This window comes from Anopheles ziemanni, chromosome 3 (assembly GCF_943734765.1).
Source record: "Anopheles ziemanni chromosome 3, idAnoZiCoDA_A2_x.2, whole genome shotgun sequence".
NCBI lineage: Eukaryota > Metazoa > Arthropoda > Insecta > Diptera > Culicidae > Anopheles > Anopheles ziemanni.
In genome coordinates this window covers 65,722,611-65,738,613 of record NC_080706.1, presented here as the reverse complement: position 1 = coordinate 65,738,613, position 16,003 = coordinate 65,722,611, and the positions used below count along the sequence as shown (strand labels likewise).

The following is a 16,003-nucleotide window of genomic DNA, read 5'->3' as shown; positions in this document are numbered from 1 at the left end:
AAACTACGTCAATGTATTCGATCAATAGGAATGACACTGATTTAACATGAAATTACCTTTAAGAGCACGTTTGCTTTCAAAAGTCATTCGGACACATCTCACAGTAATTAAAATTATAATACTAAACACGTGGAGTGTCTAAATTGTTGATGGAATTGTAAAAATTATCAATAGAACAGTTCAGAATTTACCATCACTATGGCATGTACTATTAGGAATTGAAATACTGACAAAAAGATGCGCCATTTGTCGTGGGAGACCATTCTTCTACTGACGCTTCAGCTTAGCTGCTTTTCGTCGACAGCACAATCTGCAGCCCATAGAGATTACTTTGGCGAGAACGAACACCGCACCTCCCAGGAAAGCGAACACATCCATCGAATGGCGCTTCCAGAATGGCATATCCACCCCCACATAGCGCAGATGGTGCGCTCCCTTATGTCGAATGACGTACTCCGTCCAGTAGACGGCAGTCTCCATGGCACTCTGGGGACGATCGCGATATAGCTGCGACAACCGCTGTACGTTCTCCCGGTAGCGTGGATTGTCCAACACCTCCTCGATCGCTTTGGTCAGCGTTTGCTCGTTGAGATCCTTGTACTCCAGCACGTACACCCAACCCTCCTCTTCTACCTTGGCCAAATTGAGTGGCTGATCGCCGAACATCGGAATGCCCACCAGCGGGACACCGTGGTAGAGCGCCTCCGCGATTCCACCCAGCCCACCGTGCATGATGAAGAGCCGCACGTTGGGATGCGCCAGAATGTCGTCTTGCGGAAGCCACTCCTTCAGCATCACGTTGGCCGGCTTGTTCGGCATATCCTGCGTATCCCACTTCCAGATGACGCGTTGCTTTAGCTTGCGGAATGTTTCCAGAACTGCGTCCAGCTTTTCCGGCGGCATGGACGAGCTAAGCAGATTCGTGCCCAAGCTGAAGAAGATGACCCCGTGTTCGGCTCCGTCGATCCATCGTTGGATGTCCGCAGGAAGTGGCAAGGGTTTCTCTTTGATCTGTAGCCCACCAACTTCCACCATCGTCGGTAGGTACGGACGGGGTGATCCTTTGCTGACGTGATGGTTCAGCAACACCAGTGAAACGTTCTTTTTCACATCGTCGTACGATGGATGGGTGACCGAAGGAAACAGTTCACTAGAAGGTTAAAACCGACGACAATGTCTATCAATATCTCCGAATAGAACTGTGCTTAAGTGCTATACTCACTTGTAAATGTTGCGTTGGTAGTAGACCCATAGATAGCCGAACACTTCATCAAACAACGCACCGGCTACGTTGGCCAAACGAGCGCCGAACGACATCGGATTCGACAGACCCAACATCATGCTCGGAATGGTCGCCAGTGGCGTTGGATTACCGACCATCGAGTTGACGATTTGCATTGCTGCGTTCGGGCAGACGATCACCGCCGGAACCTGGAGGACGTGCGTGAGTCCTAACACCGCATCACCCAGGATGCCGGTAATCAGCAGATCGTATCCTTCCTTGTCCTGCAGCACGGCCTGTACCTCCGGCGAGCGTAGGGTTCTGTTGACACCGGCCGCACTAAGCTCGAGCATCTGTGGCATCATTTTCATCATTGCCACCCGGTTGTTGCTGTTGCTCAGAATGTTTTTGGTGAGATCTACATATACAAAAACGGTAAAACACAACACGTCACGCTGTAACTTATCTGCAGCCATAGCCATCGTAACAACATACCTTTGCCCCAAGAATCCATTTCGATTGTGATTTTGCGATAGTTGGGCACCTGCTCCGACTCACTGTACGGGCTAACCATGGTCACGTGGTGTCCGCGCCGTGCGAGCTCTTTCATCAGAGCATCCTGTACGATCACATGGGACCGGCTGGGGCTGGTGTTGATTCCCAGTATCCGATAGGCTGCCGACAGCTGGAGAAGCGTGCACCCTACGATCCACAGTAAACCGTACCCGATGGGCACTTGGTTCCAATTCCTCATCTTAAAACTCCCGAACTTCGTTCTAATCCACAATCCAATCCAGTACACAGCACAATCCACTCTGCCAGCGATGGACAACCGCACTGCACCTGCCGGGAGTTAAAGGCACTATATTTTATAGCGCTTAGAACGAACGAATCCGGACTGCGTTTGGTTTTATCGCCCAGGAGATTGATAACGACGCCAGCAACTGCTGTGTATAATCGCGTTGCTGAGTGTATTTGTTTCGACGGTGATTTATTTTGCTGAGTGATGCCGTGTCTGACGATTCTTGGGGAATGCAAGTAATGGTCCCGGCCAATGAGAGTCTTACGTTCGATGGGAACCGACAATGACTTGCGTGTGGTGGATGATTTGTTTGCCAGCAGCGTTCGATTGCATTTGATACCAGGCGCTGGTTTTAGTCATTTATCTGTTGTTTAAAGTATCTCATTGCCCAGGACTACATAATCGAGTGTTCGCTAAATGCTCTGTCTTATCAAAAACCACAGTAGTTAGAGAAGGCCAGACTATCAGCTGAATTTGATACCGGTATTACACGGCATGATGTTGTAGTTTTTTGATGTTGTAATATTGCCCTATTGCCTGGTTGTTTTTGAATCACCACTCGGTTTCCTTTCTAATTTCTTTGGAACACTTTCCAAATTATGGATATCCCCTTCAGTGACTTCCGGACCTCCATAATGGACATTTCGTTCGCAATTTGGACTCCTTCAGTAGCAAGTAGGTCGACAATGCGTAACTGAACATTACCAGGATGTTTCGATACAGGAGTATATACAAGTAAAAGAGTATGGAAAAACACTACAAACGTAAATACTAGTTCAAGAAAGCTATTAAAGAGATTGCAAACTCTTGCCTTGTAGCTTTTTATGTATACAAGATTTCTTTTTGTGTGATAAAATTTATCAAACTAGGTTGCCAAGGTACTTTATAGCATGTAACAGAAAAGTTTTGCACAGCTTTAAGATCTTAACATTAAAAAAGTTCCGATTTCGCTCGATAGATTGGAGTAATTTTACCCACAATCCATCTTGTAAAAAACTTTTTTGCGATCGGATACTTTATCCTGCTGTGGCCGGCATGCAAAAAATCGTACGTGCAATATCGATTTCACTTTCATGTGCATGTTTGTCGCCCGTATTCCTTCACATCCTTCCAGGCGGCACCATGGTAGACGAACGATAGGGTTTCGCATTTCGCCCGCCCGGAGCCCCAGATATTGGTTGAAATTTACATCTTTAGTGTGCTCAAAGAAGAAAGTGAAAAAAAGAACACTGATGCAAAGGGAACCTGATGCAGGATGGATTCGTGTGTATGGTCGCCAAAGGCGCATCCCGGGTGCAATCGTGCCGGGTTTGGTTTGACGAGCATGTGCCAAAAACCACTAGCACTTTCATGGTTCGCCTGGTTGATCCTTCCATTTGCATTTATTAAAGAAGACCGTATTAAATCCGGTGTTCGGGACCGGAGCAGGCCAGAGCACACATACACACACACACACCATCGCCACCGTTTGACGAACCGATCGATCCCGTGTATCGTGCGGATGAAGAACTACGTGACACGTTTACCGATCCATATCATGGTCACAGTTGTCACGTTTGTAGTGGACGAATTCTCGAACGCATTTGCCAGCAAACTCCAGAACAAGGATTTGTTCATTTCGGCAAGCAGTCTTGCGCCAATCCAGTCACCGATTCTAGGCCACGACGAAGTGTTTTCCTCGCGCTCTCTACTCGCGGCTCCAGATTTGGGGAATTTGGGGTTACGTATAGAAACTAAATGCGTGCGCTTGAACGATGTTGATTATAATAAAACTGAGCAGCAGTTAAAGTGAATTCTGACAGTTGCTGTCAATGTAGTTTAAAAATAAATCGAATTCGGGGGTGCTTGCTATAATTTGTGGGGATGTCGCTTCGCGGTTCGGATAGAGTTTCGGATGTTTTCTATGAACTTACTCCTTTGCTGGTTCGAGTGGAAGAGAGCGACTTTATTGCCTGGCACTTACACCCCCTTTCTTTTAATACCTGGATGGTATTGTTGTGACTCTACCAAATCTCGTTTGTCCTCGATTTTTCAACCGATAACAGAAACCGCTTACAGTTTGACACCTGGACACGCTCCTCCATAGCTCTAGTTCTTTATTTCTGTGTTTACTTTCTTGAACGGAACAGGCTTGAATTCAATTGCGCCTAGGTGAGCTTAAACGAGGTTTAACGGTGGAAAAATTGAGTGTGAATGATGAACAAACAATGTCTATGCATTTCACACACAAATTAACGATCTAGCTTTTGCGTGCTACCAACGTCATCCCTTTTAAAACGAAAACCAAACTTTACGCAACGATGAAATGATACTGTTTTTCTGATAAGGTCACAGTCCATGCAGAATGCAACATGCAAGTTTTCCCTGGCACCTTTTCACCACGCCATCTTCATGTTAGCAAATGTCATTACTCCACCCGCTGTATCCGGCGCACCTTTCGTCCTCCGTCGCCGGACGCCGTTAATTGGATTATGTGTTGCACTTTTTAGGAGTCTCTTTCGGTACGGTTCCTCCACCAGCTGGGTAAGGGCTAACAGGCGAACCCCGGGCGTTAGAATGGGGGAAAATAATAGTTCGTCCTCCCCTCCCAGTGGACTCACCTAGCCTGAGTGGGTGGGTGTAATTTTCCCCATTTCCCAGAACGTTCTGCTTTCTTCACCTGGTTGTGGAGGTTGTGCGATAAAATTAGATAACTATTGGTAGCCTTTTTGCGCGTTGTATTGCCACGCAAAAGCGGACTACCTACCTCCGAACGGTACCGGGTGGTAAACGGCTTCCCGACACGGCATAAGCGACTAGGAATCAGGTTATTTAAATTTTTATTATCCCTTTCTATCAATAGCCTTTTTCGGCTCGTACGATGAACGGTTCGGTTGTTCAAATGTTGATTTCTTCGCTGTCACCAGCTGCATATTCAAATGTGGTGAAAAATAGTATAATTAAGGGTTTATGGTCTACCTCTTAGCGCTTTCCGCAGGGCTGTGGTGTAAAGATACTAAAATGGAAATTTGGAAAAAGATGAAGTGTGTGGTCCCGTTTACAATTGTCTACATATGCTCTGTCGAGATTTGCACCGACATAAAAGCATATGATTCTTTATGTTTTTTTTCTTTGAATGATCTCTTGATTTTAACAAATTTCTGGGGAGGTTTTCGGTACGTTACATCTCACCTTAAAAACGGTTCCATACGCAGCGGAGAAATATAAAAAATCTCTGTAAAATTGAAACCCTTCAATTAACAACATAAAAAGAAAACATGGCGATCGTGGCTAGAATCTGCTCTCCGTTCCGTTACTTCCGCCACTTCCGATGCAGTGAAGCTGGGCGCGCCCGATGGCAGGAAACGGGGCGGCTTTTGGTGTAAAATTAAAAATTCCAATCAATTTCCGAACAATAAACAGTGCCCGCGCAACTACTTCCTCTCCGGCTGCGGTTAAACGAAAATGTAATACTTTCTTCGAACCGGGGGGGTGGCCAACCACAAGCCCCACCAATGTCCCGTTAATGAGCTGCATTCTGAGCCGTCGGTTCGTCGGTTCGAGCGGTCGTCGATCTCGCCGCGGCAGGAAAGCAGGCGAAAGCAGGAACACAGATTAACACACGGTCGGGCGGAAAATTTGCAGTTTTTCGCTTGGAAATGACACGACACGGGGCACGTTCGTGGAGCTTCTCCAACAGGGGTGGCGAAACGGGGAGCGCCAACCGGGGTGGGGAGAGAGACCGACATAATAATGGCACTCCGGTCGCCGTGTCATCCTGTCATCTTTTTGTCGCTACGCCGGAAGGCCCCGACAGTCCAAAGACGGCACTATTTTTAGCACCTACGAGCGGCGCCCGCCCGTTCGTTGTCCTTTCTTGTGTCCGTGTGATGTTTCGCTTCGGCTTGGTCCACTCGACATGGTTGGCCTTCTTTCGGCCCAGGGTGTCGAAAGTCGGTTGAATGACACCTTTTGAGTCGAAGGGCCCGCCAGGGAGGCAACACCAAAAACGAACGAAGCACAAGAGGGTGCAACCCACCTGGAAAAAAAGTAGAGCAGGAAGCTCCTACAATGACTTGGTCGACTTGGAAAATCCTTATGCGGGAAGGGCAATTGAGTGTTATCTTTCGAGTCGAAACGTCACTGTCACTTGACGACAAGCGGAACTCGTTCAAATGCATTCATTTCAATGACCTCGCCGACCAAGTGGAGTGCAACATTTTCTTTGTTTTGGAAGCATTCGTGTTTTTTTGCCTAGCACAACCAATTAACACATGAGTTAAAGCTGTCCGTACAACGTTAATAAAGATGTTAGAACTCTCCAACGCCAATTGGGGTTTTCGACTGTACAACAAACTATGATGCTTTTCAAAGTACGTTCAAGTGAATTTGCGTTTGTTGGTGTCAGTTATTGTTATTTAAAGGTTTTATAGTGTCTGTAATCAATCATCGAAGAGGTTCTTTTACGAAAAACCTTTACTTATTTTTCTTAACCCTTAAAGGCATTGTACATTGAATGATGCTGCCTCATAAAAATGCTGAAAATAAAATCACTTCAGCTTTATTACGAAACTATTACCTTCTTTGCTGCAATTGTATCGATTTTTCAAGTTAAAGTTACGGTAGACGGGAAATTGCAATAAATAGCACCGATCGATACGAAAGTCGTTATCATATCTTTAATTTACACAAGAGCATGCATATTAGTGTAAATTGGAAACATCATGTGATGATTTGTATTTTACTCTTACTGATCATTTAAAAGCATCATTGATGTAGGGTCGATCATATTATTATTTTTCTATTCTTTTGTGTGTGTCAAAATACATAAACTAGACTTTAAAAGATGATGATCTAAATAATTTTTTAAAAAGAGCAATAAAAGCGCACTGATTGTGGTGTTAAGGGTGGATGCTCTCACATACTTCCATCAATCAAACACCATCAATCAATCGTCGCGAGAGAAAGCGGAAAGATTCAGTATCACTTCCTCACTCACTTTCCTCCACAATTTAATCTATTCATGTAGGGATGACTAGGGTAATATGCACCCCCGAGGCAAAACGCAGCTTTTACGATCTCCTATAAAAAACGTGTTTTGGTTGAGAAAAAGTTGTCACCTTGCAAGAGTGAGTTAAAACATGGGCATCCTCTACATCAACATAAATTATGTATTTTTTCTAAGGAATAAAACAGCAAGAGTTATTCTTTTTAAACATGGCATGTAGGGTTCTGTTTATTAAAATCAATTTAATTTCATAAAAAAATCTCCTTAAGTGTGCGTATTTAGTTGTATTTAAATTAAAAATGTGTTGAACTATGAACGGGGGCATAATGGACCTTGCGGGTCGAGGCAAACTTTGTTAACAGGCTAAAAAAAATACAATCATTCAAAATAAAGATTTTGATTAATAAAAGATTAATAATGTTTCCTTGAACTTAATTTACCCTCGGTGAAGTCACATGAAATATTTGTACTTTTTAATTGATCCAAATTTGGCGATTTGAGGAGGGGTGCATTTTACCTCACTGTTTTGGGTGTTAAGCAGCCCGTAGACGTCACATATTAATCTGTGCAGATCTTTGACGTCTACAGATTTGCTTTGTTCTCTCGTACCCATCGTCTGTCAAACATCCCTCCAGATATCCCGAATATCTCGAGGGATGTTGGAAAGAGCTAAGGAAAGGCTGTAGACGTCAAACATCTGTGCAGATTAATATGTAACGTCTACGGCTTGCTTTATGGTACATTTTAACCCAGCACAGGTGCATTTTGCCTCAACCAGATATCAAAAATTGAGCTTTTTAGAAATTTGTGAAAATTAATACATTTTTTAACAAAATAGGAAGGAATTGCTCTTCAGGTAGGTTAGTTTGAACCAAATGAATTGATAAAATCGACAATGGAATCGGCAAAGTTTTCCTTAAGGAGTGCGTATCACCCCAGAAACCCCTATAGTAAATCCTGGATGAATATGTATGTGGCAGCATACACAAGATAGCTCACTTACAAAAAAAAGCTGTAGGCTTCTCCGGAGCGCTTGTTGATGCGCAATTACGCTCACGTCCTGCTCCGGAACATTAATTTTATGGCTTCCACTCCGACGCACTGCCCACGTGGGACGCACCGTATGCCACGAGTCGAGTCGAAGTTGGATCTTTCTTCTCAGTATTGCGTAGTGGAGTTCCCGTTTTGGTCGGTGCAAAGCTTTGCCAAAGCGTATTCCAACGCGTGCCGGGACGTGCCTATTGCGTGCGTGCTACGGTACTGTAAATTGAATGTTTGAACTTGGCGTTTGTGTTGCGCGCTCTTTTGGAGACCAACGTGGCGCACCTCCTAGAGAACTTACATTTTGCCCAAGCACGCGCGTTCGATGTTTTCAGCGACTGCACGCATTTACACCTTTGCCTACGTTCTTCTCTAACGCCGAGGAATAGCGTATGAGGCGCCCGCGAAATGTTCAACTGTCCGTCGATCGGAATGGATGGTCGATTGTAATTATGATAGTTTGATAGACTGTTGAGATTGAGGCTCAATTCATTGTTTCTCAAGGGCCATTAGTCGATTCGCAAGTGAAAAACTCCACAGCAGTCGATGGGGTTGGGTCGAAACCCAAGCAATGTCAAGTTCTTTCCGATAATCGGCTTACGCCATTGAAGGAATAAGTGCTTCAGCAAATCTTAAGCACTGTGGTGTCAGCACCTATAAAATAAAAATTGAAATATTAGCTGAATTCTAATGAAATTGAACTATAAATACCCTTGTTGAAAGATTATCTTAGAGAAAGAGAATGTGTTTGATCATGAGACGACTCGTACATAGTCTTAGTTAGATTCGAGGAATATAGTTGTGCTAATAATTTTATCTAAACCGGTCATGAGATATACGATACCTAGCCAACATAACTACGACTTTGCTCATGCAGGTGGGGTCAATTGGAAGATTTATCGCCGGACACTTGGGCGAGGCTGCAGAGTATAACAGTGGGACGTTTTGCTACCCCGTCTAGTCTTTCACAAAATAATTGCAAACCGGTTCCAAAATGCCATAAATCGAGCATGCCTAACTAAGCAGCCAAGATCCGCGATATATTTAATTTATGTACTTTTTAGTTTCTAAAAGAAGCGAAAGGGTTTGTTCCAATCTCCTCTCTTCGGTGGTTCGTTGGTATCAAGGTTGGTGTGTAACACGTTTAGTTTTGCTCCTAATATATCCTAATTGGATGCATAAGTAGGTGGTTTCTTGAAGGCTTTTTGCAGCAGTTTTGACTCAAACTTGAAAAGCCGTTGCATTATTTAAATAATGGATCAGCGGTGCATTCGAGTCAAGTGATTTGCATTTCGAGTTGCTACGTACTGCTCGATCAAGAACCTTAGAAGAAAAAAATATAAGAAAATCTCTGTTTTCTGCACGAAGGCTGGCGTTTGGGGCTCAATGATCGAGTACGTTGCCTCATACGGAATGGCGACATGCAACTGGCAGTTCAATGGGTCGGATTAGTTGCCAGCTCTTCGCAAGCGGGTTTCGTTAGCATAAATTGTTTCGAAAACGTTGTACCAACCATTGGATCTACCACAAACTCTCCTCAAAATCTATAAATCACTCTTTAGAATAATTAAATGAAGGACGTCTCGTCAAAGTGTTAATACTTCTCCACTTTCGTTTCTGCATGAATGCTTTGAACTATATGTCGACACTCAAGAATTTAATTTTGTAGTTTTATTTTGCTTTTCATAAATTCAACAAAAGTTTTTAAGCACTCTGGTGAACTTTTTCCATGTTGCATTTACAATAAATTTTCTAGAACCTGACTTTGGTTGCGCAACTGAGCACCGTATCTCAACGCCGTATCAATGTTCACGCACGGCAGAACTGTGTCAGTTTTCCTCCTACGGGCCCAGCGTTGCCCTTCACATATGGCCTAGTTTTTCCATTTCCGCCAGCGGATCGAATCGATTGCACGGTTGGACCGACCGCACCCTATACTCCCGCTCCATACTCCAGCTCCGTATGGGGGCGTTCTTGTTTCTTGCATCATAAAATAAACTACTCCCGGCCCAATCAATCGGCCCTCTTAACGACGGACTGGCCCATGGTCTGCCCGAGTATGTTTAATGTTGCGCAAAACCGTTCCCGGTTTTCTGTGCCACACGTGTGCCCTTCCCGGTTGCCACACATACGCTGGTTGGCTTTCCCAATGCTGCGCCGCGTGCTGTGGCGGTTTTACGTTGGGAACCTTTCCTAAGGTTTTTCCGCGACGGCCAGGGTTGGGGTTTATGTTGTTCCCGGGGCTAAAAAAATATAGCCGATTACAGCATAGCTTCCTAAAATTAGAGCATGTTTATGTTACCTCATTTTGCTTGGGGCTTGTCTGTGGCAATGTTTTTGGGCGAAGAGTTGTAAAGTGTCCCGTGCAGTATATCGTTTTTCATGGATTAGATGGAATAAATATATCTTATGGTACATTCTTGACTTTTTTACGTTATTTGTTTTATTTTTGTGAGAAGGAGTACAGTACTCTATCATTTTCCAATTGTCGTTTTTGGAAGAGCAATTTCATATAAATCAAATGAGGCTAGTCAGGTCAGCTTAATTCAGTATTATCGACTTTAGTCTTTCCTTACTTTAAAGAACTTTAAAATCATAGTTTTAATTTGATTTACGTTTTGGATATACATTTTCCAAATTGTAATAATAATTCAGACCAGGCTGTTGTGTGATCATGGGTGATCATCGTTATATCTACACATTCCTCTCATGTAGCATTTTTTTGCACTTTTCCATTTAAGTGTTTATTCAATAAGAACTGTTCATGAACACTTTAAACATTTAAATTAATATTGCTAACAAACGGTCCATCAACATCGCGTTTTCGGCATTACATTGCCCATTGAAATCAAAGGGGCAAGAAAATAGTAAAAATTCCTTTTAGCCCAGTAATCAGAGTACTGGGCAGCGAAAGAATGTTTGGACGATCGATACCGTTTAAAGCTGGAAATAATCACAACGCTCCGGTAGCTTCCTGCCGGGAAACGGTCGGGCAGTCTGGCGAGTTAAAGTAGATCTAAAAATTGCCTGCAATGCATGTGATGCTGCTTATTACATTTTCCCATACACGCCAAAGAAAACTAAGAAACGTGGTACGGTTTTAAACAATGCTTCAACCATCTGCTCGAGTTTAAAATTAATCGACTCATCGTTTTTTTTTACACTCAAATTGGCAGTATTCTATGGCTGACGCTTACAAAACCATCGTTTGACACCTTCTCCAGAACGCCTTCATCACACGCCCGGACGTGAGCGAAACGGTGTCGAAGTTTTGTTTTACCCTTTTTTTTATGTTCGTGCTTGATGGACTCTCCGAAATTGATGGTTTAAGTTTTTGTCGCATCGTGAACAAATCTCAGACTAAAGTAGTCCATCCAAATTGAGGTCACTACGGTCGGCGAGGACGGTTTAGTCACAGAATGCCACCACTGCGGATGCTAAGCTGACGGTGATGAACTCTCTGACACGAAAAACAAATCTCCAGTCCTTCCCCCTAATTTCCCCACCGGTGAAAAGTCGCGGATTTACGATGCAATGCGCGAGGTGTTGAGTTTTCCTTTCGTGTGAATGACGGTCGTACTGGTAGAAAAGTACCCGTGGGAGTCGCGTGAAGTGTTCAGCTTAATTGCCACGTTTAACCGTGGACGCGAATGGTAAACGCGTGAATTGTAGTGATACCCTCCGTGCAACCGTTTTGAATAGCTGGTCGGAAGTTTAAATCATCCCTTTCTGCAGGAAAAAAACACAATTGTTTCGGTTTCAAAGGAGTGGATACTAGTGGGCGTCGGTATAATTATTGGATTGTATTCTTTATATCTCTCGGCATCTTCAGGATTGCCTTGTAAACGGGCACCTACTAAGTAATCTAACCGCATGTTTACAGTAGTTTCTCCAAAATTCATTCCATCGTCTAATTTTGCCTTAAAATACTGTCAGAATCATGCCACCTAAAATCATAAAAATAAAGAAGTTGTCTTTTCCACATAGAATCTCCAAGTGGTCAGGAAATTCCTAATTACCCCCCAATTTCTCTGCGGCGGAATTGAAAAGGGCATTTTCGTCCGTAAAGACAAGTGGCATGCCTGTTGCATAACGCCATAACTAACGGCCACCGCCGTGTCGACGAGTATTTATAACCCGTTCCGCAAGAACCGTGCGGTCATCGTTGGCGGTAAGATTTCGATTTCCGCATGTGGCCATCCGATTTGGTGAGCAGCGCCGCAGACATCCCTAATATGTGACCGAAAATAGATTAAATCCTCTAAACCGTGCTCTGCTGAATGGCGTCCGAACTGATGACTGCGATTTACTTTCTGCCCATTACCAACCAACCGACCAAGGGTTCTCCCACCTAGGCACAGGTTGAGCGTAGCACTGCTTCTTGTGGTTTAACGAGCGGAAGCCAAGCTTAATTAGCACATAAAATTTGGATTCAAATGACACAGACGTAAGTACGGCTGATGGAGACGAAGGGAATGAAAAATCGAGTTCACCTTTTACACTTATACAGAGGCAAGATCTTTAGTAGCAGTATAAATGTTGCTGTAGAAAACTAGAACGCCAACGATCAAACTCGATAATCGAGTAATTCAGAACTTATAACAAACGTTCGAAACGAAACAAAGGAATAGAGAAACGTCACCGAAGAGTAAAAAATATAAGAAAAGATCCGAAACAACATATGTTTCGCGCAACACTGAGATCGTTTGGGTTGGTGTGTTTTCCCTTCGGGTAAGCGCACAAACACAAGAAAAGCGGGGCGGATAAACATCGCCCCAACCAATGTCCCCGTAAACCCCCCTTGTACACCGAACCAAAATAACACAAATCGCGAAAACGTACAACATTTGTTTTGTAAACAAATGGGACAAAAATACCTTCTTCATCGCGATCAGCTGCGAAAAACGTGGCCCGTCCCTCAAGTAGTGTTGGAGGGGGTGGGGTCGGTTGGAGAATTGGTAATGGAAAAGCACGAAGTTGGCTTCTCTTCGCTTGTATGGGACAATCGATTTGCACCTCTGTCGCGAGAAGCTGCAGCTGTTGGTTGTGTTGTCACAATTTTTAACCGCTCTGCGTTCGTTAACCCTTGGTTAGTATTGCTGTAGTATTGAACATAAATGCAGTATAAAACAACTTAAACAATGTGTATGATGAATATGTCTTGCTAAAGTTTTTTTTAACTCTTATTTTCATTATCATTTCATCTGGAAACACTTATTTCTTTTATTTGTTCAAGTTTCGGAGAGAATCATTTCCTTTGATATAAGAGGAAAACACATGCTAGCATTTCTTAATTAGCTCTAGCTAATGAGCTATTATTTCTAGCTATTCTTAAAATATTTCTAAGAGCCCAAATTAAAACAAATTAGCTTTATTTTATGTTTTCTAAACTTTGCGTCTAAGATAAACAACATCGGGTGAAATGTTTATTTCTACAGAACTTTTTGGAAAAAAATTTAAAACCATTACATCAAAAGAAAAATAACATAAACAAATAATAGCACGCTAGAGTATAATAGTAGTTTTAGGTTTTTGTATTATTAATTTGACATCGCAGATAAAGCTTTAGTTCGCCAAACCATGCAACGTAAATATCTGTGGTTTTGGCCTGACACAATTAGTTTATGACCATCATTAACCACAAACACATCTCTACCCCCAAAGGGATGGACCAGAAGCGACGGGACCCCGTTGGGGCGGTAGGTGTGTTCCGCATGCCAAGGTGTGATTGTTTATAGGATGCAATTACGTGCTACCTTCTGTGAATGGGTTGCCGCGCCATTCGCGGGGACGCCCTGAAGTGTGTTTTGCTCCTCCGATTTGGGTTAGCGTGTCACCAAACAGGAAGAGGTGTGAAATTATCGCCCGCCTAGGGAATGCACTCATGCAGCGTGTCCTCGTGGAGATTGGAATTCATTAAAATAACTCTGGGGGTTATCTTTTTAATTTATTCCTCCCCGACCTCGTCAAATCGGATGAATACACAGTTTATACCACTTTGTTTTATTGACGTTTGGATTTAACCAGTGTAGCGCAACCTCTTCACTTGAAGATCAAACTATCTTGCGAAACCGAAATACGAGAAATAAATATTGCACATCGCCAACAAACCCAATACCCCGCTTTTTTGACGTTCCTCCTGCCGAGAGGTGTTGCGTGTTCAACACTTTATTGCATTTGTTTGCTTGCGGCCCGCTTGCGCTGCATTGCGTTCCGCTCTATTGGGAATCATATTGACTCGAAAGCGTGGTGCTTTGGGTTTTTTTTTCATTTTGTTTTACCCGTAACGTAGATGATTTTAATAATGAAAACAAACAAACCCGTACCGGCTTGTCAAGCGGACGCGAGTTGAGCTGTCGTTGTGGCTGATTATGGATCGATGGTTGCTTATTTCCGTTGGTCACGCCACGCCAAGGTCAAGGGAATTGGTGTTTGGTTGGAGAAAAAAAAACGATGATGCTACAAAGTTTTCTTCCAGACCAGGGTTCGCCAAAGTGTTTCAGAAAAGTGACAGCAGATTACTGACAATCTGTGAGTTTGAGAATATACCGCTTGCTTGCACAGTATACCGTATTTTTATGTAAATAATTGCTTTTAACTAATTACGTAGCTTAAAAAAAACAAATATTTGTTATAAATATAAAAGAAGAGTTGCAAAAATTGTAGAAACATTTCATGCTACATTTCACACAATCTCGTCAGAATTCATGAAGGTATTCAAGAAACGTTGGGTGATAATATCAGTCTTTGGTAGTTATTTATTTATTTAAAAAAAATATCCAAATGATTTAAAATAAAATGAATATAAATAAGAGTCGTTTGCCAACCCCTGTGCCATATTATTTTCGGATATGGCAGAAGAACTAAAGTTCAAATAAAAAGTGTTGTGTATTCGATTAAGAACTTTTATATATGCCTAGCTCCTTAATGATAATCACTTTCTTACGCAGCATCTCCATTTGTCGAAGATAATACGTTCAAGGATGGTCGGTCGGATCCAAGCCTCTTTCTACCAACGGGTGTTGGGCTCGTTCCACCATACGTAGGTTTCGATTCCATTCCACCAAAGCGTGAACCAGACGGACCTATCTACAGCCTCGCTCCACCGTGCCATCGAGTCAAGGCCAACGCGTCTTCAAGACATTTATATCTGTCGACACAACCGACACTACCAGTGGGAGTTGAGGGGTGTGTATGTCAGAGAGAAAGAGAGATAGAGAGTGGAAAAGGTAATGGGAAATAAGGAAAGGGCACATATACAACGCATGGCACGCGAACATATGTTTGGCTGGCCGCAAAAGGCCATCAGCCGGCGAGGGCAAGCAGCTGAGAGCAACATGTTTGGGCGGTTCGGGGGGTTCGGCTTGCCGGAAAGGGAGGGATGGGTGGCCCGTCTACTAGTCACTGCACATGGCAGCTCACGTTGGTGACGGCCCAGCAGCCAGCGCAGCTCCCCAGCAGAGTACGCAGTCGTCATTGACCTGGCTACAAGCTGTCTTCAACGACGCACACATGCTGCTTAACGGGTTGTTGGCGATCCCACCTCCTTTCTCCGCACACCTTCATCCTCTTTTTTGTATTTGTATGTATTTCTCTAGTATCTCCCACTCTTTGTCCGCTCTTATCGCCAACCGCCACGCATGCGGTCGACATTTGCTCGCGGTTCATCGCGAAATAATCGATTGTGTGCGGATGTAAACAAACCAGTTGTCGTGCTTGTTTAAAAGAGCGTACCAGAAAGAAGAAGAAAAAAACTACGCACCGTCATGATGACCCTAAATACACGAGCCTCCGCGGCGCAAAAAAAAGGGCGGAAGCGACGAAAGGAGGAAAACCGAACAAAACAAACAATGTCCCCACTAAGCCACTTGCACTGCGCAAAGAAATCCCGCTAAATCATCAACACCGCGCGAAACAGATGATAACGGCCCCGTTTGGGGATGTTAAAAAA

The 16,003-nt window shown here is 43.6% G+C and overlaps 1 protein-coding gene across 1 annotated transcript; it reads right to left on the bottom strand.

Moving 5' to 3' along the window:
* Positions 1–267: 267 nt before the first annotated feature.
* Positions 268–1,976, bottom strand: LOC131285288 (UDP-glycosyltransferase UGT5-like). The gene is made up of 3 exons (XM_058314143.1): positions 1,718–1,976; positions 1,223–1,640; positions 268–1,150 (listed from the first exon to the last, which is right to left on the bottom strand). Exons 1-3 carry the CDS (start codon positions 1,974–1,976, stop codon positions 268–270), a joined length of 1,560 nt encoding a protein of 519 aa, XP_058170126.1.
* Positions 1,977–16,003: the final 14,027 nt, after the last annotated feature.